Source organism: Periplaneta americana, chromosome 10 (genome assembly GCF_040183065.1).
Source record: "Periplaneta americana isolate PAMFEO1 chromosome 10, P.americana_PAMFEO1_priV1, whole genome shotgun sequence".
In the NCBI taxonomy this organism is placed as follows: domain Eukaryota; kingdom Metazoa; phylum Arthropoda; class Insecta; order Blattodea; family Blattidae; genus Periplaneta; species Periplaneta americana.
This window is the reverse complement of record NC_091126.1, coordinates 112,615,511-112,639,123: the sequence shown is the minus strand read 5'-3', so window position 1 is coordinate 112,639,123 and position 23,613 is coordinate 112,615,511. Positions and strand designations below refer to the sequence as shown.

The window sequence follows — 23,613 nt, the reverse complement described above, 5'->3', positions numbered from 1 at the left end:
CAGGTATTTTTCTTTGCATCCATAGCAACAGCAGTAGTTCGCTATCATTGTGGCTATTATCAGTACATAATAACTTATTATCTTACTCTGAATACATTTCTTTGATGAATCACAAGCAAGACCCCACGTATAAAAAGACTACAGAATCGTCTGCAGCATACCAAAGTCACGTGACTTACATTCAATGTTGATACCCTGCACAGTAGACCAGGTGCACTCTATCTATACTTACTCTATGGATTTGACGCCTTTTTCAAGTAATTTGCCTGTAGGTGGCAGCAGCATCGACTCTTTGCCAACGATCATAATTCTCTTTGCTCTTCCTTATTGTGGTCGTTGCTCAGAATCCTGATCACATATATAACATTACTCAGCCTTATAGGCTTTGACAGCAACAACTTTTATTAATTTTCATATTTTCCGATCCCAAAATTACACAATTGTGCCGATTAACACAATCATTTAGATGGAATGTGGCCTCATCGGAGAAGAGGATATTCTCTAGAAATTCTGGTTCATCATCAATATTCTTTGTAGCATGGTAGGAGCTTATCCCATGGTTTTATTGCATGCAATAGTTGAATTTTATAGGGATGCAATTTCATTCTCTTGACGTCGTGCACTGTTGACTGTGGAATACCCAGCTGTAGACTAAGGCATGGAACGGACTTCTGAGGACTATGAACACAGGACTGTAAGATATGCAACAATGACGTGAAAGCAAACTGTTTGAATTACTGAACTAATTACAAGCACCTTCAATCTATTATACATAATACATGTTCCACAGTGAACTCATAAAATCCCATCACTCTTTCTCGGAAACTCTGTATTAATAAGTAAATAAACATTTCATGTTATACAGAGTACCCTCTTTTATGTATTGTGTTGTATTTACTGCCTCTTTTGATTGAACTCTATAATTCATTTTTTTTTTTTTTTCCTGCAGGAACGTGTAGTTGGTTTCCATATATTGGGTCCTAACGCTGGAGAGATTACTCAGGGATTTGCCATTGGTGTGAAGTTGGGCGCAAAGAAATCAGATTTCGCCAATTTGATTGGCATTCACCCTACATCAGCTGAGGTAGGTAGATCACCATTATCCATGTACCTGTCCCTAAGTTTAAAACGAAATCCTTCTCTGGAGATGATAACAATGGTTTTCTAAATCTCTTCATGAACCCTTGAAAAATTCAATTCAAAAACATTTGACTCTAAGTTGAATGCAGATAACATTATTTCTTTGGGTATGTAGTTACTGGACACAATTTGTGATGTGGACACTTCTGGATGGCAAAGTAAGCAGAAACATACATCCAAAGCTGTGCACATAACACAATCTGCAGTATCTGCCACAACCTGAGCAATTTCAGTCAGTCATTTCCATTGGTAACAATAATGTCTTTATCAAAACTAGGATGGTTCTTCTTTAAAGTGTAAACCTGGTAGAAAAATTTGAAGTTTAACATTCAATTAATTCAGTAGGTATTGTTCAGTTTAATTTAATATTACAAACACGTCACATTGTGAGATGTAGCATTTGTATTGTAATCAGTCAGCAGTATTGCCAGACGTGCAATAACTGTGTTATTCATACAAAAGTCTTGCCATTGGTACAATATATCACTATGGTGCGTGAAATATACAATAGTTTAGTTGCAATGAAAATTTCCAAATTACACACAATATAACATTTCACTTAAGTGCAACACGTGTACAACAATGGGTGTTGATGATCAGGCATTAGATTAATGAATTACATTCAAAAAGGTATTTAACTCCATTGCCAGTATTAGGGTTCATATTTACATGTGTATGACAAATATATACACCGGATGTTTCAGACCACCCGTATCAGCCTTTTTTTGCCGAAAACTATATGATACTGGTTGTTCATAAAAAAATTTTGATAACCGAAACCTATGTAAAGAATCGATTGGTGGTAGTAGTACCATTTCCTGCAACAAATTGGAAGTAGGAGTACCTGTGGCCAACTTCGAAATTTCAAATGAGAACATGGATCATTGAAAGTACCATTGGAAAGTACTTTTAAAAAGAAACAACTTATACTGAAACTTTTTTTCTAACTTTCATTGTTTAGTCACAAAACAACAAAAATGGTATCTTCTGAGAAATGCTGTATGTTGTTTATGTACGTACATTCTTCATAGTAAATGTTCAAAATGTACGCCACCCTGTCCTAGACAATGTTCTGATCACATCCTAACATCTGTGACTGCACTTCAGCACAGCTGGGAATCTCACAGGCTTCTCTAATTCTTTGTTTCATGTCTTCTCTAGTTGTTGGACGCACTTGGTAGACCATGTCTTTAATTCTACCCCACAAGAAGGCTTACCATTTGACTCAGGATTACACCATAATGCAGTGTTTAGAATTCTGAAAGACAACAAATTTCCTTCATACCATATTCATCTCCATCAGGAACTTGGGGGACATGACTTCCAGACTTGTGTTGATTTCTGGAGCTGGTTTCTAAACACTGTGATTTCGAGCTCAGAATTCTGTGGACAGATGAGGCAACTTTCAAAAGTAATGATCAAGTGAATCTCTACACTGCCCATTACTGGTCTCCGGTTAATCCACACTGGCTATATGAAGTGGATTACCAGCACATGTGGAACCTCAACACATAGTGTGGCCTCCTCAAACGCTAAGTCATAGGACCATACTTTTTTTTAGGAGAACTTGAATGGTAGAACGCACGCTTTCTCCAAAACATATGCACCAGTTGCTTCATGATGTTCCCCTTGCACTTCGGTTAATGATGTGGCTTCAGCAAGATGGCTGTATGGCTCACTTTTCACGTAGGGCTGGACGAGTTATTAACTAGTTATTTCTCCTATGGTGGATTGGACGAGGAAGGACCAGTAGCTTGGCCAGCCCGATCTCCTAACTTCGCTCCAAATGACTTCTTGTGCGAGAGAATTAAAAACATGTTCTACCAGGTGCGTCCAACAACTAGAGAAGACATGAAACAAAGAATTAGAGGAGCATGTGGGTCTCTCAGCTGTGCTGAGGTGCAATCACGGATGTTAGGAGGTGAACAGAACATTGTTTAGCACAGAGTGGCATACATTTTGAACCCTTCCTATGAAGAGTGTACATACATAAACACCATACAGCATTTCTCAGAAGATACAATTTTTGTTGCTTTGTGAGTAAACAATAAAAGTTAGAAAAAAAAGTTTCAGTAAAATTTGTTTCTTTTTAAAAGTAGTTTCCAATGGTACCTTTAGTGACCCATGTTCTCATTTGAAATTTCCAAGTTGACTACAGGTACCCCTACTTTGGTTTATTATGGGAAATGTTACTACCACCAATCGATTCTTTACATAGGTTTTGGTTATCAAAATTTTTTTATGAACAACCAGTATCACATAGTTTTCAACAAGAAAGGCTGATACGAGTGGTCTGAAACACCTGGTGCACATGCACCCAAGCGCGCCCGCACACAAACACACACACACACACACACACACACACCCTCTTGTAAATTCTTCAAGACTGTACATTATGATGCATAATTGAACTGTAACGAATCTAGTTTCTAAAGTCATACGATGTGTAACAATTTTTGTGATAAGTGAGTAAGAATAATGTAATTTTTAGTTAAAAATTGAAAAAGAAAATCTGTACAAAGCAATTAACAACACATTTTAAGCTTCAGAACACTAGCCAATTAAAGGAATGATACTTCTGAATAGCTGAATCTCTATTTGTAATATTATTTTGCCCTTAAAACTAAAGGAAAAAGGTATTTTACTAACAATTTCAAATTAATGTAACTGAAAATATTGAGATTAGGACACATGTTTATATGATATTTTTCGCTCAGAATGTCTTCGGAAATAAGTTCCATAAGTGACTGTAAATCCTCGTGAATCATCCTGTATATATGAGCCATTGAGAGATAAAGTGGTACAGCGTGAATTTATGTAATGTTCGAGAATTTAAGGTTTTGCATTTGCTCGCATTTAAAAATCGTCGTTAATTTTTTTTTTTTTTTATTTTCTTCATTTTTCAGCAAAAATATTTTCAGCATTATTTTATGGTATAGAAATTATATTTTTTCTTCCTTGAAGAATTGATCAATTGGTTCTGAACACAAGATACCACTTCTCTGATAAATAACTAGATGAAAACTGGGGTAAAGTGGTGTAACTCATTTATATATACCACTATTTGTCTGAATAACGTTGTCCATAGTACTCTTCTACTGAGTCTTAAATTTTTATTTTTTACATTCATTTTAAATGTTAATAGCTTTATCCATCTGCACTTCCTAACCTAGGGACACAGAGTGAGATTGGACAGTTCAACTTCAATAAACATATTTTTTACAATAACAAAACACATCTTTATTTTGTTAATCATAAAGAAAATACATTTTTATTATCAACTTCCATTAAGAATAATGACTAGATTATTGAATTAACAAAACAGAAATTTATATTAATGATAGAACTTGGAATGCTCAGAATTTTGATCCGTTATTGCAAACATAATAATAATAAGAAGAAAAGTTAATAGGTCATTCTAATGAAAACAAAGGATGTGTAGACCTCCTACATTAATCTTCTTCGTTACTATTTTCAAAATCTGGAAGTGGCTCAGAGTCTGACAAATCGTCCAATGTTTATAATCTAAGGAAATAGTGGTGCTGGTTCGGAGGTATCCATTGAAGACGTTTAAGCATGTCATTCTGCTTAACACTTGTCACTGGCCTAGGCGAATCCATCAGTTCCACCAAATCAGTTGAATTTATTAATGTACGAGATCTTCGTCTGGTTCTTTTTCCAATATTCAAACACGAGAAACTGACTGAATCGCTAAGTAATTCTTTATGTAACATTTTCGTACCATGATCTTTACTAAGCCAATCTATTTCAACTTTCATTCAGCAGAATGGTTCACTTTCTTTGTTCAGTTTTCTCTTGGTGATAAACTTCTCGAGGATTCGAGTTGAAAAAAAGAATCGTCTTGAATCGCTTTATTGAACAAGAACTTTTTTCTCCTTGATTTTTCAATAATGCGATACTAGACATCAGGTGTGAAAATCGATGCACACCTTGCAGTATGTTCTGAACCTAAGAACAGAGTGTTAATACAGGGTGACCCAGTGGGATATGACGGTTTTTATTGCCTTGTTGTGGGATATTTAAGTGGAATTGAAAGATGACGCTTATACAGGAAAATTCTACAATACTGCAATTTACAAATCTGTAATTATTTCTTAAATATTATATTTTTTTAAGTAGCCTCCATGACATTCTACACACACTCTTGCAATCTGTGCTGGAAGCTCATCATAACTTGCTGCAATAAACCAGCATCAATTGCTTTAATTTCATTTTGGATGTTTTCTTTTAACTGCATAGTGGTGCGTGGCTTATTGCAGTACACCTTACTTTTTAAAAACCCCCATGCCTGGATCTGCAATCAAGATTGCAAGAAACTGTCTATAAAATGCCAACCGAGCAGGTTTATCAGCATCACGCACACAATTCACCATTTGAATTTTATACGGGTTGAATTTTAGGTCCTCGTGCAGAATACGGCAAATGCTTGTGCGCGATAAATTCAATGCAACTGCCTGCCACCTTGCAGAACGCTGTGGACTTCTGATCACTGCTTCCTGTACTCTCTCGATGTTTTCTGGCGTGCAGACTCTTCTTGCACTACCAACGAACTCATTACACAGACTGCCGGTCTCATTAAATTTACGCATCCACTTCAGTATAGTGTTACTTGAAGGTACTCTTCCATGCCGTGGGACATTAAAATGAAGTTGAAATCGTCTTTGGACGTGCGTGATGGATTTTGACTCTATAAATGCAGTCACTGTGAAGACACGTTGTGCCACCATCCAGTTCGCCATAATGTCGTGAAGTACACTGAAAATAAAAAATGCATGTTATGAAGGTTACATAGCAACTAATTGTGTTTCCCCCACACAAAACCGCTAGAAACGGCAGCGTTCTAAAAACCGTCATATCCCACTGGGTCACCCTTATGTACAAAAATATTTTTGGAGACATTTGTCATATCTAATGGACGAGTTCAAAGGCTTCAAAAGAAGGAAGAACTCTGTAAACCACTTGGGGAAGACCTGCGTGTTAAAACACTCTTGTTAATAAAATGTCAGCTGAAGCTCTTAATATCATACGTGACTGACTTGAGACCTTTTGATGTTTCTGAGTTTTCATCAGGGCAATGCTGTTGAATTGGCAACCATCGAATTGGTCCTGAGGGGTAAACAATCTGACGAGATTTATCTCCTAGAGCTGAAATTCGGGTGAACGTAGATTTCCTATCTTCTTCAGAAATGAGTTCATTACAACAAAGCCACAATTTTTATTTCCAAACACTTTTGCAGGTATTACCATACCTGTTTTTTGTGACATACACCTTGCTACTGTTACGATCTATATTAGCTTTCACTTATTCATGAGTCTAATATTATCAGGCAAATGATTCTTCCCCCTTTCTACTTGGATGAGTTTCCCCTTCACTGACATAATTAGCACAATTTGATTCTGTAAATGTAAACAAATAGAATTTTAACCTAAACACTAGCAATGATAGCACACTACTAGTGGGGAAACTACTAGCAGATTGTGAGAGTTACACCACTACACTGGTAGTGGCATGGCAATTGCAGTTAGTGTAAGAAGATCGAGGCTTTTTCTGTTGGGTAATTTTTTAAATAAAATTATGTCACTACATCAGTTATTAGCTAACAACCTTGTGGACGAGAACCTAGCTGTAAATCAACATTAATAAATTTATGAGTGGTGTGATTGCCTCTCAGGGGCTTACATGCGCACAAGCATGCATGCACGCACATACACCGAGACAGAGGGAGATGAGAATGGAGAGGGAGGGGGGGAAGAGAGAGAGAGAGAGAATAATTCTGGTGGGTGATTCCATGAGTAAAGAGAAAAAAAAAAAAAAAGTCAAATGCCATTTTGCTATATTTTTAATAGTTTTCCAGAAAAACGTGCATTTTAAAATACATTAATTATGAGAACTTGCAAGGCTTCACCCTTACCAGCTGGGAGTTGTGTTGCTCTGAACAAACTCCTCCACCTGGATTGTTGAAGGTCAATGTCATCATGCCATGTACATTGGATTTAAACTATTGTGACAGCGACGTGAGATTCGAACTCACGATCAGCGTCCCGCAAGAAAGCAGATCGCGCGGAGCACGGAGGGATGGCGCGCGGCGGAGTAGTGGGGAAAGGGGCCTACACGCGAGGGGAGGCTGCGTGCGCAGCTGCTACTTAACGCAGTGAATGGGGAACGGACCTTCCCGACTCTTCCAGAAGTGCGTCGAAGTGGAGATATCCAGATAATTCTCTACACACCTGTAGAAATTTCTCGCAACTATGATTTTGCTATAAAAAGAAGAAGCGCCAGCGAACTCGGGCAGTTTTTCAGTTATTCAGTCAGTGAGTAAGCCAGAGCAAGCAAGCCAGACTTGTGTGCCGGAGTTCGACTCGAGTGTGCGTCCGCATCTGCGTCAGCATCCGAAGGCCTGAGTTCGAGTGCAGTGGACCGCAGTTGGAGGGACCTGAGTTCGAGTGCAGTGGACCGCAGTTGGAGGGACCTGAGTTCGAGTACAGTGAACTGTCTCTGAAGGTCTGTGGTTCGAGATACTGTGAACTCGAGTGACTGAGATAGAAGAACTGTGAACTGAGAACTGATAGTTCTGATTTGTAAATAGTGCTTTGTAAATATTAGTTAAGATTAACAGTTCATTGTTGTTCGTACTAGTCCAAGTAAATTGTCATTGTCATCAGTGGAGTGCTATAACGAATACTGTGTTGAGTGAAAAAATCCAATTGTTGACGAGAGCGTTTAAGGCGAATTGTAGAAAGGAATTATTGTTGTGACGAATAGATTACATTGTTGTTACTAATAAAATTTACACTATTAAGAAAGAATGTAGATGATATACTATTTAATTTAAACTGTGTTAGATAATGAAGATGAACACTGCTTGTTTCAAGTTGAACAAAATCTTGGACAATTGAAAAATAAACTCTATAACCTAATTTTTATGAAATGTTGAGAGAACACAGGCAGTAAGACACGTTTCTTTCAAATTAAATGCATAAGATTAAGAAATATTTCTACACTCCCATTTCAGTTGAATATTCTAGAGATCGTGAACAGTAATGATGCATATTTCATGTTATAAAAACAAAATTTTATAACATTTAAATCTGTAAAGGAAAAAATTAAATACCATGTGTTTATTCACATTGAAGTAATGAATAAAATTAAAATAGTAATATTATGAAACAAGTGTATAATGTTATAGTTTATTACATGAGTAAATGCTATGAACCGAATGTAGTGAGTTTCATCCCTTTTACGAATGTAATAATTGTATAACATTATAAATTAATTTTATACGCTATTTTTTTGTACGACAGTATTATAAAAGAATATTAATAAAGAAATAACATCAGATTTGTAATGATGGGTAGTTTGAAATCGTGGTCTAAGAAAAAAGAGGTTGCTATGACAAAGTTGATATATTAAATATTATAGCACTGACAGATCGTCTCATAATGTTAATTTTATGATACAAGTTATGCTTTCTTAATAGAATTCACGACGTTTTAGTTGTCATGGTAATACACTAATGTTTGTGGAAATTGCAACATCAAGAAGGATACATGTGACTGAAATGAAATTTATACCACAGATTAGGTACATGACAATACACAAATGATTAGTATTACAGAACTGTACAAGATCTGTGACCGTGAGATTTCAGTATGGTGTGAAGCGTACTTGCACTGTAATCAGAGCCACTAAGCATTGTGGCATGGAATCAGAGAGAGCCTGGATATGTTCCTGGGGAATCTGCTTCCACACAGTTTGTATGTGAGTCCACAAAGCGTCAAGAGTGTGTGCTGGAGGACCATGGCAAACAAGTTGCTGACCAACCATATCCCACACATGTTCGATGGGCGAACGTTCAGGCCAAGGAAGCAGTGATACCCTTTGTCCTTCGAAGAAGGCTTGCACAATCCTCTCCATATGTGGCTGGGCATTGTCCTGCTGAAATATGGCATGTGGAGTTGCCTGAAGGAGGGGCAGTACCTCAGGCTCTAAAACCTTCCTAATGTAGTGGTTGCTGTTCAGATTTCCCTGAATACATAGGAGGCGAGATCGCAGATTGTATCCATTGGCGCCCCAAACCATCAGACTAGGCGTTTGTCCTCTATGCCACTCAACAATGCAGGCTCTCAGATTGCATTCACCACGGTAGCGTCTAACATCATTGTAGGACAAGTTGAAGTGGGGCTCATCCAAAAACACTACATTTTGCTACTCAGCATGCCAGTGATGGCGTTCACGTGCCCATTGCAGTCTGAGGCATTGGTGGTTTCTGGACAGTGGAAGCCAACGCAACAGCATGCAAGCCACTAGTCCAGCCCTCAAAAGACGGCGACAAATCATTGACGCAGACAGGTCGACACCCATTGTAGTACTCCAACATTGACTCAACACTGGATGAAGCTGTATGGTCCGTCACTGGCCATGTGGACAAGATGGCGGTCATCCCGTGCTATGATCACATTACGTGATCCAGTACTCGCTTGTCTCTGTATACAACCCTCTTCTATCCACTGATTCCACAAACGCATTACTGCTGTAGCAGCATGCCCTGTACGAGCCGAAATGTCACGGTATGATAAACCTGCTTCCTGGAGACCAAGCATTCTGCCCCGTTCGAACTCACATGCTGATATTGCGCCCTTCCACATCGACGAGGCATACCTGCACTAGCTTTCACGTTTCCACTTTGTTTGGAAGCTCTGCACTGACTGAGCAAGGTATAACACTGACTTTGCTGGTGACACAAGAGACGTCACTGTTGGGCCTATGTGTACGCCATCTCTCTGGAAACGTAATCAATTATTGGTGGTACATTGTTCTACACATCTCCCGAGTTTGGAGTCTTCGGGCAATTCTTTCTGGGTGTTGCACTTTTCATAAACAGTAGCCTACCGGTAGTGTATTTTATGGCACTACTAGTATGATATGTGGCATATTAAGCACGATTTTCACTAACGATAAAGACTATTTATAATGCTGATGTACAAACAATTTAATTTTCAAACTCTTCGACTTAACTTTAATTACATATTCTTTGAACACAGCCAATAAGAAAAGCTTACTTTACATTATACAAATGTAATTAATGATTTAAAAAATGTCCTTTTGTCGTACTACGAGCATTTTCTTCAGCCAGTTAGAAATAATTATCTCCCACTTTAATTTTTAAAGTAGTAAGTAATTGATCTCGTTGTCTCACCCATTCCTTACATACGCGAGCTTCATCTATCCAGGCAGCTTTGCAGTGTTGTCACAGCGCTAAAATTCTTTCAATCATTTATTATCATAATACACCCCCTCTTAAACTGACTGAGCATATTGGGAACTGACTGAGTGTATTGGGAATTATTTCAATCGCTTTCCCAAAATATGCTATGAAATGTTTCATATAAAATAATTTTTTCTCGAAAAGGGAACACAAAGGAGCAAATTGTATTAAACTTTTTTTCTGTTTTAAGTAACTCAAGAGATAACCCATTTAAATTAATGACATTACTTATGGTTCATCGTCAGATGATAGACATTAAGATACAGTAGCATGCAAATTAATCCGAACAACGTAATTACTTATGCAAAAACACTCAAACAGGATAAAAAAGGATCTAAGACATACCTCAGTAATCTATGTGGCCTCCCTTGTTCCTAATAACAGCTCTGAGACGATTTGGCATGGATTCCACTAATTTCCCACAAATATTCTTCATTTCTTCATCGCGAAACCATACACCAATGAGGGCAGAAATCATCTTCTCCTTTGTAGAACATTCCATTTTTTGCATTCTTCTTTTGCAAATTGACCGCAAGTTCTCAGTGGGGTTGATGTCGGGTGAGTTGCCTGGCCAGGGGAGTACCTGAATATTATTCTTGTTGAAGAATTCTGTAGTTTTTCGAGACGTATGGCATGGTGCCAGGTCTTGTTGGAACACACCTCTGCCATCCGGAAATGATTTTTGCAGCTGGGGTACGATTCTGGTTTCCAGTAAGTGAATATATTTGTCAGAATTCATCATTCCCTTGATAGGTATTAATGCTCCAGGCCCTTCATGTGTAAAACAACTCCAAAACATTACTTTAGGGGGGTATTTGGGTGCTTGTTGGAGATGAGCTGCTGTTACTTTTTCGGATCCTTTCCGTACATAAGAATCATGGTGGCCGTGGACCTCGAAATGAGACTCATCGGAAAAAAGTACATTCTTCCAGTCATTCACTGTCCAGTGTTGATGTAATTTTGCCCACATTAAGCATTTTTTGCACATAACAGGGGTTAGCAGTTGCTTCTTAATAGGCTTACGAGCCCTTTGTCCAGCTTCCAAAAGCCTATGCCGCACTGTTGTGACGTGAATATTCGCCCCATTGGTAGCCATTAACTCGCGGGTTAAGTCGACAGCAGTTAGTCTAGGATTTAATTTACTTTTCCTTACAATTAAACGATCATCTGCAGGTGAAGTCTTCCTTTTCCGGCCACAGTTTCCTTTTTTCTGGGGTGTGATGGATCCAGTCTCCCTGTATCGTTTTATGGTCGAATTAACAGTCACCAAACCGATGTGACATTCTGCAGCAATTTGCCTCTGTGTCATAGAAGAATGCTCTGCTAATGTTATAATTTTAGACCGTTTTCGTGGAGTTGTATCCATTTGTGAAGATGACAGAATGTACACAGGATTGCAGTATTAAGTCTTCAACACAACTGAAATGCTTATAAGCACAAAACGACAGGCAAAATGTCACATATTATAAAAAAAAATAATGACAGACCTTCAACAATGGAATTACACGCACTACAGATGTCAATTAAAGCGGTATGAGCAGCTGAGGCCAACAATGACAGAAAATGTAAAAATATGTCGAGTTCAGATTAATTTGCACGCTACTGTACATGGATCATATACGGAAACTAATAGGAGGGCAGAAAATAGGAAAGACTGGAGAATGTTGGGTTTGCAGTGAAAGGCCTGGAATTTGGCAGAACACTGTATAATTTTATTACTTTAAGGTGATATAATCAATCTTTATGTCCATTGGAGAGCATATTAAATAATTGTATTTTATTAATAAATGTTTAGATATGATGAAACAATGAAAAATTGTCGTGGCTCATTCCTGGAGAAAGGAATTCTTGTCATAACAGTTTGAATAAGCTCTGCTGAGTCAGTTGTGCCTATAACCATTAATGCCATTGATTGAGAGTTAGAAGCGTCTGTGTTATAATTCCTGGTACCTTTTAATATAGGTTTATTATATTTGCCTGTGGTGGCATGTTGCATTGCAAGTTTCTTTTATTTGTAGCTACTTATTATTACCTTATTGAATACATTTGACATTAAAATTAATGAAATTTGCAGTTATTAGCAGAGAGAACGAGTTGTTAAACAGTTAAAATGACATCACTGATAGTAATACTTAACCGCCTCTTCTTCCAAAATAAGGGTGTAGATTGCTACTGTATCACTTACAAGGGAACATTCTCCACCTATGAACTGCAGTTTCAATAAAAATTATCACTATTGCTAAGTTTGAGTCAGTAAATAATCTGATAATAATCACTCACCTAGCTTTTCCCTCATTAAAGAAATATAATGTCTTATATACCGGTCTTACACGCAACCAGCATACCCAACACAGCATACTATGAATTAGTTCGTGCTGTACATACCGGTATATGTACTGCAGAACTCTTGACCTTTAAATCATGTCTGTAACCTTGTGTATTTGAGAGGGGGTTTCAGTTGTGGTACTGTGAATTGTATGTTAGTGTCTTCTGATGAATCATGTGAAAGTGGTTTATGAAAAGAAGTGGATGTATTATAAGTTTTGAAGAATAACAAAAGTGATGGCATTCAATTTAATTTGGAATCTTCTATAAGAATTATTGTTATGTTTGTGTGCAGTCTTAATTCGGGAATTTGAGAATATTTGCTCTTATTTTCACTATTTTAGCTTCCAAAAGTATCTATTAACCCAGTTCATGTCATATACATTCTAAACAATCTTGTCGATTCAAAATACAGTGAACTACAGGAAGATGGTATTGATGATCAGTAGAGTTCAGATGTTTATGACATGTCATATTTTTTTCCTGCCTTTCATTTCAGTTACAGTGTTAAATTAAACATGAATTATGCGTTTATGATTACTTTTAGAGATGTTTTGTGTCATATGTTTGCATATTTAGGTCATTTTCTCAATATTGGTCATATTGTGCATATTTTTACTTTTTAAAGTCATATTTAGGTTATTTTTGGGGACGTGATCTTATATTCAGATACGTTGAAATATGTTCGGTATTTTAAAATGTCTATATTCTACTAAGAATTACAAATTTTGAGAACAACTGAATTACCAAGTGATAATTTGGTTTGACGGTCAATGAAATGTGGACTTGCAGGAAAGAAAATGCCTATAGACAAGTGTGCAGGGATGCCTCTGGTGCAGGTAACTGTTTGTCCTCTGCTCTTCACATTTCAGTAGAAGTAAGAATTTTAAGTCTTTAGTGTTACAGTAGGCCAGTGAACATCAACATGGCGAAAACTTTGTAAGTGTGAAAGTGTAAAATTAAGAAGTTATGTTAAAGAGTTTGGTGAGGAATATTTCAGTACTGATGAAATAATCCTTTGTGTAAAGTTTTTAAAATTAAAGTAACTTCAGAAAATCGATTTAATGTGCAACAACATTGTGATATGACAAAACACAAGAGCAATGTAACTTGGCAATCTGCTCAACAAAGCAGGCAACATCTTTTGTTTGATGCAGTTCAAACTACGCCATTAAAATCTCCAACTTTTCGAAAGACCTCTGTGAGATGATGGTATCCGCTAACATTCCTCTCAATAAAGTGAACAATGAACACTTCAAAAACTTTATGGAAAAATACACGATGCACCCGATGGCAGACGAATCAACATTGAGGAAGAATTATTTACCTTCTTGTTATGCCAGTGTATTGCGAAAAATTAGAAGTAGTGTAGGGAACAATAAGATTTGGTTGCCCATTGATGAAACAACTGATACTTATGGGAGGTATGTTGCAAATATTGTTATTGGAATGCTCTTTTCCAACCAGCCTGGTGATATATTTTTACTAGATTCACAAGTTCATGATGCAGTAAATCATTCAACAATTGCGACACTATTCGATAATGCTATGAAATTGTTGTGGGGTGGTGAAGTTAAACAGGAATATGTTTTGTTGTTCCTAACAGATGCAGCATTGTACATGCTAAAAGCCACCAAAGGCCTTAAGATTCTGTATCCAAAAATGAATCATTTAACTTGCTTAGCTCACGGTTTGCATAGAGTTGCAGAGGAGTTACGACTTAATTTTCCTGATGTGGACAAATTGATATTGAATATGAAAAATATATTTGTCCAGGTGCCAGTGAGAGTGAAAAAATTTAAAGAACTAGCACCTTCTATCCCATTTCCTCCCCAACCAATATTTACCCAGTGGGGCACGTGGCTGAATGCATTTGAATATTACTGCGAGAACTACGAATACATTAAGAAAATTATGTCGACATTTGACAGCACTGATGTATCTTCAATGAAAATTGTTCAGGAATTGTTTTCCAGGAGTTTGTTTTCAGATTTAGTTGACATAAAATGAAATTATGGAGGTATTGCAAAATCAATTTCTCGCCTGGAAGCAATAGGTCTAGAATTACATGAAAGCTTGAAACTGGTAAAAATGTAGAATGTGAAGTAGGGAGAGCAAGGAGCAGTGCAGCGGTTTCCATAAAGGACAAACTTATGAAACTACTGGATGGATTTTCAACAATGTGCAAAATTAGTGACATTTTAAACAGTTGTAAAACTGTTTTAGACGAAGACAACGCACAATTAGAGTGCAATGACTTCACTCTCTTTAAATATGATCCCATAACTTCTTGTGACATTGAATGAAGCTTCTCACAATACAAGACCATTCTGACTGACAACCGGAGAAGATTCCTCTTCGAGAATTTGAAGATGCACATGGTAATATACTGTAATGCTGCCATAAATGGAGAATGAAATTAGGTATTTAATACTTAGAACTTTGTATCATTGTAATTATGACAGGTATTTGTTTACTCACAGTTAGCTTAATACGGGTTATTGTTCTTTACAGGAATAAGAATTGTGAATAATAGAAGAAAATGTGCCCTCTACTGTATATGGAAGCAAACCATTACAAGGAAAAATGAAACTTGTGTTTTAATGTTAAAATAATGCGATTCAAATAATCTGGCAATTATGTACATTAATTGAATCTGAATCCAGCAAAACCATTCCCATTGTTGTCATTGCAGGTACCCCATCTGTGGCTGCTGAGACTATGCAAATGTCCAGCAAAACCATTCTCCATTGTTGTCATTGCAGGTACCCCATCTGTGGCTGCTGAGACTAAAGTTACAGCACAGTAGTTCAAATTTTGCTGTAATGTGCAAAAACCTCAAACTCTTCTGTCACAGTCATGTTTTCATCAGTGCCCCTGATAAATATGGCTAATTGAGCAGTTTCTTGACTATCCATACTTCTATCTAGTGTCAGAAATACCACTGAAAGTATGTATTTTATTAATTAATTGTGTTTCTATATCAGAACTTATTTGCACTATTCTGTCAGTGACTGTGTGAGCTGACAGGCTGATGCACTTAAATTTTTCGATTAAGTCAGTTCAGACATCTTCTGTAGCTAAGACTATACAGCCTTATATATTCCTTCCATTGCAAATGGCTTAATTTTTTCTGCATTGTATTTTAAAATGTGATATCTGGGACAAACCAATTTTTGTGTTGTCGCTTGTTCACTACTTTTTGAGATTTTTTCTGTTTTTTATCTTTTTATACGAAGGAGAGTCAAAAAGTAACCTGAATAATTGTTTTATTAATTGAATATGTACAATAAGACTACAAACACTTAATCACTTTTCAACATAGTCCCCACTACGTTCAATGTAAGTGTTCCTGTTATACAGATGTTATATACAGTATATATGTAGTACTACAATCTACTATGTGAGTCTGATTTTTTATTTATATATTAAGGTTACTTTTGACTGAGCCTCGTATATTCTAACAACTTTCTCTCCTCCCCAATAATAGATAACAAATTTTGATGTTGGTACAGAGTCTTGTAGAATTACATTGCACTAATCACTAAAGTTATTAGTAAAGTATTTTGATGCAGCTAAACTTTTACTGATAAGTTAATTAAATAATTACAGTTTTATTAAAATTACAATAATTATACAAAAATGAAATTTTAAAACAATACTAATACCTGAATTTACTTTTTCCATGCTCCTTGGCATGCTTCCTAATAAAATAATTTTGAATTTTCCTCAATACAAAAATAAGTACTTAATTTCCATTCCTGATGGAAAGAGTATTTTCTTCTTGACTGTGCTATAATTGTTAAGTAACATAATATACCACTGATGCTTCAAAGTTTTGTAATGTCACGAAAAGAGTACTCGTAGTGAGTTTGAGAGGGTGGCAGAAGGGCCAATGAAGGGGAAATGCTGCAAGCTCTCCTTGGAGTGCAAGCTCGTGGCAGCTGCTCTCACAGGTCTTAACTTGTGATCAATTTTGAGTATATAGATATAATCGAGAAACAAAAGTTCATAGTTCACAATCTTCCTCACCTAGAACAAGGAAAGCACTGCAGCCATGATTACAAGTGAAAGTCCTAATTTTGACTTTTTTTTTTTTGACATCGACGAATTAGTGCATAAAGAATTTCTTGCTGTGGAATCCGCTGTCAATGCTGTTCATTACATAGAGATCCTGAAATGTTTGAATTCTTCAGTCAGGAGGAAGAAACCAAAGATGTGGGACAGTGGATGGCTCTTGCATCATGTTAATGCACCCAATCACCTGCACTCTTGGTGACTAAATTATTAGCGAAACTATCGATCCCAGTGGTCTCCTCACCCACATTATTCGTCTAACTTAGGACCTTATGACATTTGACTGTTTACAAAAATAAAAGGTGCTGTGAAAGGAGAGTAATTTTAGAATCAATGGAAAAAATTAAATGCTCTGCGACACATCTTACCTAGGGTGAATGCAATTAGTGAAAATGATTTCCAAGGGACTTTAAAATATTTGCAAGAACATTGGAATAAGTGGATGTGTGTGGGAAGGGAGTAGATTGAAGAGGATTAAATTTTTATTACTAGAATTATAATGTAATAATTTTTTTTCGTTACATGGGCTGAAGTCCACACCTGTGGAGTAATGGTCAGTGCGTCTGGCCGCGAAATCAGGTGGCCTGGGTTCGATTCCCGGTCGGGGAAAGTTACCTGGTTGAGGTTTTTTCCATGGTTTTCCCTCATCCCAATATGAGCAAATGCTAGGTAACTTTCGGTGCTGGACTCCGGACTCATTTCATCGGCATTATCACCTTAATCTCATCGGAATTATCACCTTCATCTCATTCAGACGCTAAATAACCTAAGATGTTGATAAAGCGTCGTAAAATAACCTACTAAAATAAAAAATAAAAACATGGCTTGAAAGTGAGGTTTTACATATGAGTTTGAGATGTTTATTGGAATTTCGAAACTAATACGTGAACACTTTCGCCCTTGTAACCTACAATATTTTATTTCATAATTTGTTGAATTTCCTTATTTTTTACTTGAATAATATGAAGATGACATTATGCTCATTTCAGGGCCCCTCCATTCATGAAAGTATCTATACCATTTAACAATCAGTCAATGGATGAAATAAACATGGAGATAGATTCAGATGTAGAAATTGATGTTTTACAAACTATTTTAGATAAATTAAAGGAATCAATTGTGAAACTGATCCGTACCAAATCAAAATGAGGTATAAAAAGGAATTTGAACAATTTTGTTTTTGGAAAACAATGATTAACAAAAGAATTGAACGAAAATATTATGTTAGCCTACAATTATGTTGGATTTCGTAAGCATTGAAACGTATGTCTGTTTGTAATTATGTATTACAATTATTACAAACTGGTACCATATTTACACTAGCTAATTCCTATTTGTCCCAAATAATAATTGGAAAACATACATTAACAGCTGATCTCGCTATGAGTAAAGAGCTGCAAACTTTAGGGAAATAAAACATTAGAATGTTTAAATTTAGAGTCTTATATATTTCTTGCACTAATAATAAACAAATATTTCTCAAAAATACTTTTTCATTGGAATTCCCAGTTTTCCTGGAATGGCTGATTAGTAAATATGTTATTTTTTTAAGATATATAGAAATTGTATTAAGCTCGTTGTGGGTCTATGTCAACAATCAGATCACTATGACACCTACATGTCGACCTGGTTGGCAAGTTGGTATAGCGCTGGCCTTCTATGCCCACGGTTGCAGGTTCGATCCCGGGCCAGGTCGATGGCATTTAAGTGTGCTTAAATGCGATAGGCTCATGTCAGTAGATTTACTGGCATGTAAAAGAACTCCTGCGGGACAAAATTCCGGCACATCCAGCGACGCTGATATAACCTCTGCAGTTGCGAGCGTCGTTAAATAAAACATAACATTTAACATGACACCTACATAATATGATAGACTTGTCCACATGATGCACGGTAACCATCATATCTATAAGGGAGGATCGAAAAGTAACGTGCAACAATTTTTTGTGGCAACGTATTTAATAGCTAAGAAAAACGAAATAATGCACAAGAAAGCTACAGGTTTTACCCATTTTTCCACATAGGAACCAAGCCTCTCGACACATTTCTCCCTTCGTGACACCAGATTCAGTACACCTCATTCATAAAACTCCGTTTTCTGGGTGTATAACCACCTGAGCATGACTGATTCCACTTCTTTATCCAAACTGAAGCATTGGCCTCCTAGGAATTTCTTTATTGGTCCGAAGAGGTAAAATTCAAACAGTGAGAGGTCTGGACTGTAGGGTGGATGGACGATTGCTGCTCCCATGCCTCTGACATTGGGTGGTGTTGCAGCTGTCACTTGTCGGCCAGAACGTGCTTCATCAGCAGTCCACTTTGAAGAACCTATACCACCTGAAGATGTTACTACTGTCCAGACAATCAATACCACACACCTTCAATACTTCCCTGTTTATTTCACTCGAACTTTTTATATTACTGTGATGTACCAAAGTACATATTATATTTCTGTGCAGGAATTCTGCATTATCATATGGTGAAGAATGATAGAATGGAGAAAAATTCTCTCTAGCACCGGGACTCGAACCCGGGTTTTCAGATCTATGTGCTGATGCTTTATCCGCTAAGCCACACTGGATTCCATGAAGGAGAAGGATTCAATCCGACATCAGAACTGGAATCCGGTGTGGCTTAGTGGATAAAGCATCAGCACAATAGAGCTGAAAACCCAGGTTTGAGTCCTGGTGCCGGAGATAATTTTTTTCCATTCTTCACTATATGGTAATGCAGAATCCCTGCACGGAAAAATCATATGTACTCCGGTACATAATAGTAATATGGTAAAGTGTAAGTAATCACTTCGTGATTCAAGACAGTGCATTATTCCGTCGGACCCTGGCCACTTAGTCACTCATAATGAGTGCACCTCTGTACATAATATGTTGGACATTGGGCCACTGTCACATATTCTGTGAAACAGTACATGAGGGAAGGCCACCAAAGAGGAACTAAGAGGTAGAACTTAAACTGAGAAGGATTCAATCCTGCATCGGAACTGGAATCCAGTATGGCTTAGTGGATAAAGCATCAGCACATAGAGCTGAAAAACGGGTTCGAGTCCCGGTGCTGGAGAGAATTTTTTCTCCGTTTTACCTATTCTTCACCATCGATCATTTTAGTTTTGCCCACAAAAAAACAGACAACATCTCGCTGCTCTTCACAAGTAGACAATGCTAGCACATGCGCTATCTTCACTCAGTAGTTACCACTCATTCCTCCAGGGTGACACCTGATCGAGCCATAGCAGTCTCTAGCTCAAGTTTCAAACTAACATGTCAACTTTGAACGTCCTAACCAAAATAGTATTCTGTAAAAAATTGTTGTGCTTTACTTTCCTATCCTCCCTCGTAAGTAATTGTTTTACATACATTGAAAAGGTTTCTATTGTTAGTGTAAGGTGTCGTAAAAAATGAGACAGCCAAACTTTCCAAAATATGATACAGCCTTTTTTTTTTCACAAGAAAATCAAGTTTATCCAAGATATTCATTGCATTATTAATGGTAGCATGATTTAGGATTACTGAACCATAATTTATGTTTTTAAGTATGACTGCACTTTAGAGATATAAAATAGTTATTTATGCAACAAGTGGATAATATTGATGATTATGGCATGAGTGAATGTTTGTCGCATGTTTATCGCATCTTAGCATTATAAACTGTAGGAGAGAAATCATGAAAGAAATTCAATTCGGGATCCATACCTGACAAATTATCTTCATATGTTCGTATCGATTAGTTGTGCCTGGCATTGGCATTGAGTAAAGTGAAATGGATGACTTCACATGCTATGTTACAAATGTCCCTTTATTTTGTTAATACAGTTTTTCTGAACCACAGAACTGTTTTATGTGATATTACAAAAGTGATATAAAATTGTTAAAGATAGGAAATTAATGATATGTTACCTTCTGTTCTGCATTTCATTTCTTGTTACGTCGCGTGTAGAAATGATAACCAAAATAGCAAATATTATGGTATTAGGTACAGTTTCCCTGAAAAGGAATGAGACGATTGAATATTCCTAAGTCTCAGATGCAAAACACTGCGCATGATCAGAGACCAGAGCACTGATACACAAGATAACGAATATTGAGTTACTTAGATTCAAGCTATTTGGTTTGTTACTAGCATCGTTCCGGAATTCACTTCAAAAACTGCAAAAAATATGATAATATTACGTAAATAAGAGATAAATATATACGTAAATCGTGTAGTTAAATCGACAATGGACCTTCATGACTAGATCGACACTCCGCACAGAAAGTAAAGCTTTCGAGTCGTTTCAATAGCTCAGACACTAAGATCTCTGCGTGTTGTGTAGAAGAGAGCGAGTTCGATTCTTAGTCTATATCAACGATTTTTTTTTTCTAAATAACGTTGAAATAGAGTTTTACAAAGTCCTCAGATTAAGTGTTAATGATCACAGAAATTACAAAATTACAAGTTATAATATTATAAACGTTAATCTAATGAATGCATTTATACACACACACATACAATGTAAATGCATATATATATATATATATATATATATATATATATATATATATATATATATTAAAACTAACAATTAAAAAGAAATTAAAAATATATTCCTAAGCCACACAGACAAACGATTACAAAGGTTTAGAGTCCTTAGGCCATGTCATTTGTTGAGTAATTATTACAATATTTTATTATAAGCTTTCCCGTATGTGTAATAAATGCACCTGCACAAAACAATTTTTGTTAAAAGTGTGACTTTGGATTATTTCATTCTCACCCCTTCAGTTGATTTTAACTATTTTATCTACGTGTTTAATTTAATGTGCATTCAATTTAATTCATGTTATGACTGAATATATAAGCACTGTTGCAGTTATTGATTAATTGCAGTATCTTTTGCAAAATCTTGAATGTTTAAGTTGTCAATAATATTTCTGTACTATATACTATAAGACGTTAAAAGAATTTGCAATGGATTTGGGATCCTCTACTTTATAATCACTAATTTTAATGAAAAAATATTTTCTTTCTTAGGATATCTACAAGTTTAACTTTAATAATATTCCGAATAGCTTTAATTGCATTATCTGGATTTTGTGCTTTTCTGTTCAAATGTGTTCTATTTCCCTCTTTCATAAATTTTGATAAATTACACTGTACTTCTTGTAGTATTTAAGAATATGAGGATAGTTACATTGCAGCTCATTACATATAGATTCTTCTTTTTAATACATGAGATTTGTAAGTCCCTGCATTATCTACATGATTTTACTTTTGAATTTTTTCACAACATTGAGTGGAGAACATCCACTGAAGTGATTCTGAAATGAAGTGAAAAACACAATACATTTACTCTTAATATCAGTAGTACCAGTAACATATACGTTTTTCCAAGATTCATTTTGTAGACATAAATGTAAATAATCACTAGATAAGCATTTACGACCCTTTTTTAGTTTTTAAATTAATATTTTGAAATTGTTCAGTAACATTGGAAACAGGATTTGTTTATCATGTTCATACAAGCCATTGATTATAGGTGCTGCCGAATAGGAATTCAGTCTAATTCAGTGTACAAAACTTTTATCAATGGTTGTGATACTTCAGCTTGTATGCTGGTGGAGAAATGAGTCTACGACTAAGATTTCCAGTTTCAAGGAGTGAATTTAATTTACTTTTGCGGAAAAGTTCCGAGAGATAATCAATGTCTATGTCACTACAGATCACAAATTCCATATGAGATTTCTAAAGTCTTTTCTTTACAAATTCAATGTTGGCTATAAATATTAATAAATATTAAGAAATATGAATGATTGTAGTTATAAGTCTGATTTACATTATAAAAAGCAAGAAGTTACATTCCTCGGCAAGATTCGAACTTTTCGATGTTTGGTTTTGTCGTCCAATGCATAAGCATGAACCTATTCAATGCTTATGTTAATAAACTACAATTTAGCTGTATCAATGTGGTGTCATAACTTGGGGTTTGTTTACTTAATGTAATTAGATTTAATTTGATTAGCTTCGCAACAATTGGACTTCCTGTTATATCCTGTTATTTAAGTATTTAAGTTAGAGTTGATTTATTAACTCTTACTGTGCAAGATGACCCTTATTTCAATAATTCTATATCACGTTCAATAGTCATTGTCTACACTAAAGTATTATCATCATCCCTCATTTCTCATCTTAATGGCGAACCAACGTAACGTGAGACAGTGAGTTATAGCTCTAGTTGAGGCTGGATATGGGGCTAGATCTGCTGGCTGTTTGGTTGGTGTTTCTGGAAGTACAGCCGAGAGGTGGGTTCATCGTTACCAAAATTCAGGGGAGGTCGAAAATCGCCCTATTCCTGGGCGTCCCCGGATTTCTTCATTGGAAGAGGATGCTCTCTTATTCGAGGAAGTTCGACAGGACCCCTTTCGGACTGCTAACGAAATAAGAGCAGCATCTAACTTTCCCGGTTCTTCACAGACTGTGATCAGCAGGTTGAGGAACCACGGTATTAGGAGCCGGAGGGCTGCACAAATGGAAATATTGGGGGAAGCACAAGCTGTCGACCGTCTTGCCTTCGTTACCAATCGAGTGGATTTTGATTGGAGAAATGTAATTTTCTCCGACGAAACAACCATCTCGAGTGATTACGAAAGTCCTGTCCGTGTCTTATCATGAGGATGGTATCCCACATGATCAGCGCTATGTGCACCGACGTGAAAGATCAGGGCGCTTTAGCATATTGTCACAGTCTAGTATATACAGTCGCGAAGCTCAATACATAGTAAATATGCAAACA

The 23,613-nt window shown here is 36.4% G+C and overlaps 1 protein-coding gene across 10 annotated transcripts in view; it reads left to right on the top strand.

The window, feature by feature from the left end:
* Positions 1-23,613, top strand: part of LOC138707964 (thioredoxin reductase 1, cytoplasmic-like) — a 479,245-nt gene that overhangs the window by 433,097 nt on the left and 22,535 nt on the right. For all 10 annotated transcript variants that reach the window (XR_011334488.1, XR_011334491.1, XR_011334487.1 and 7 more), the window contains one exon: positions 950-1,084. Coding sequence is in view for 2 of the 10 variants with exons in the window: in XM_069838056.1 (XP_069694157.1) it covers positions 950-1,084 (135 nt within the window). In the remaining 8 variants the exon portion in view is untranslated. The remainder of the gene's footprint in view (positions 1-949; positions 1,085-23,613) is intronic.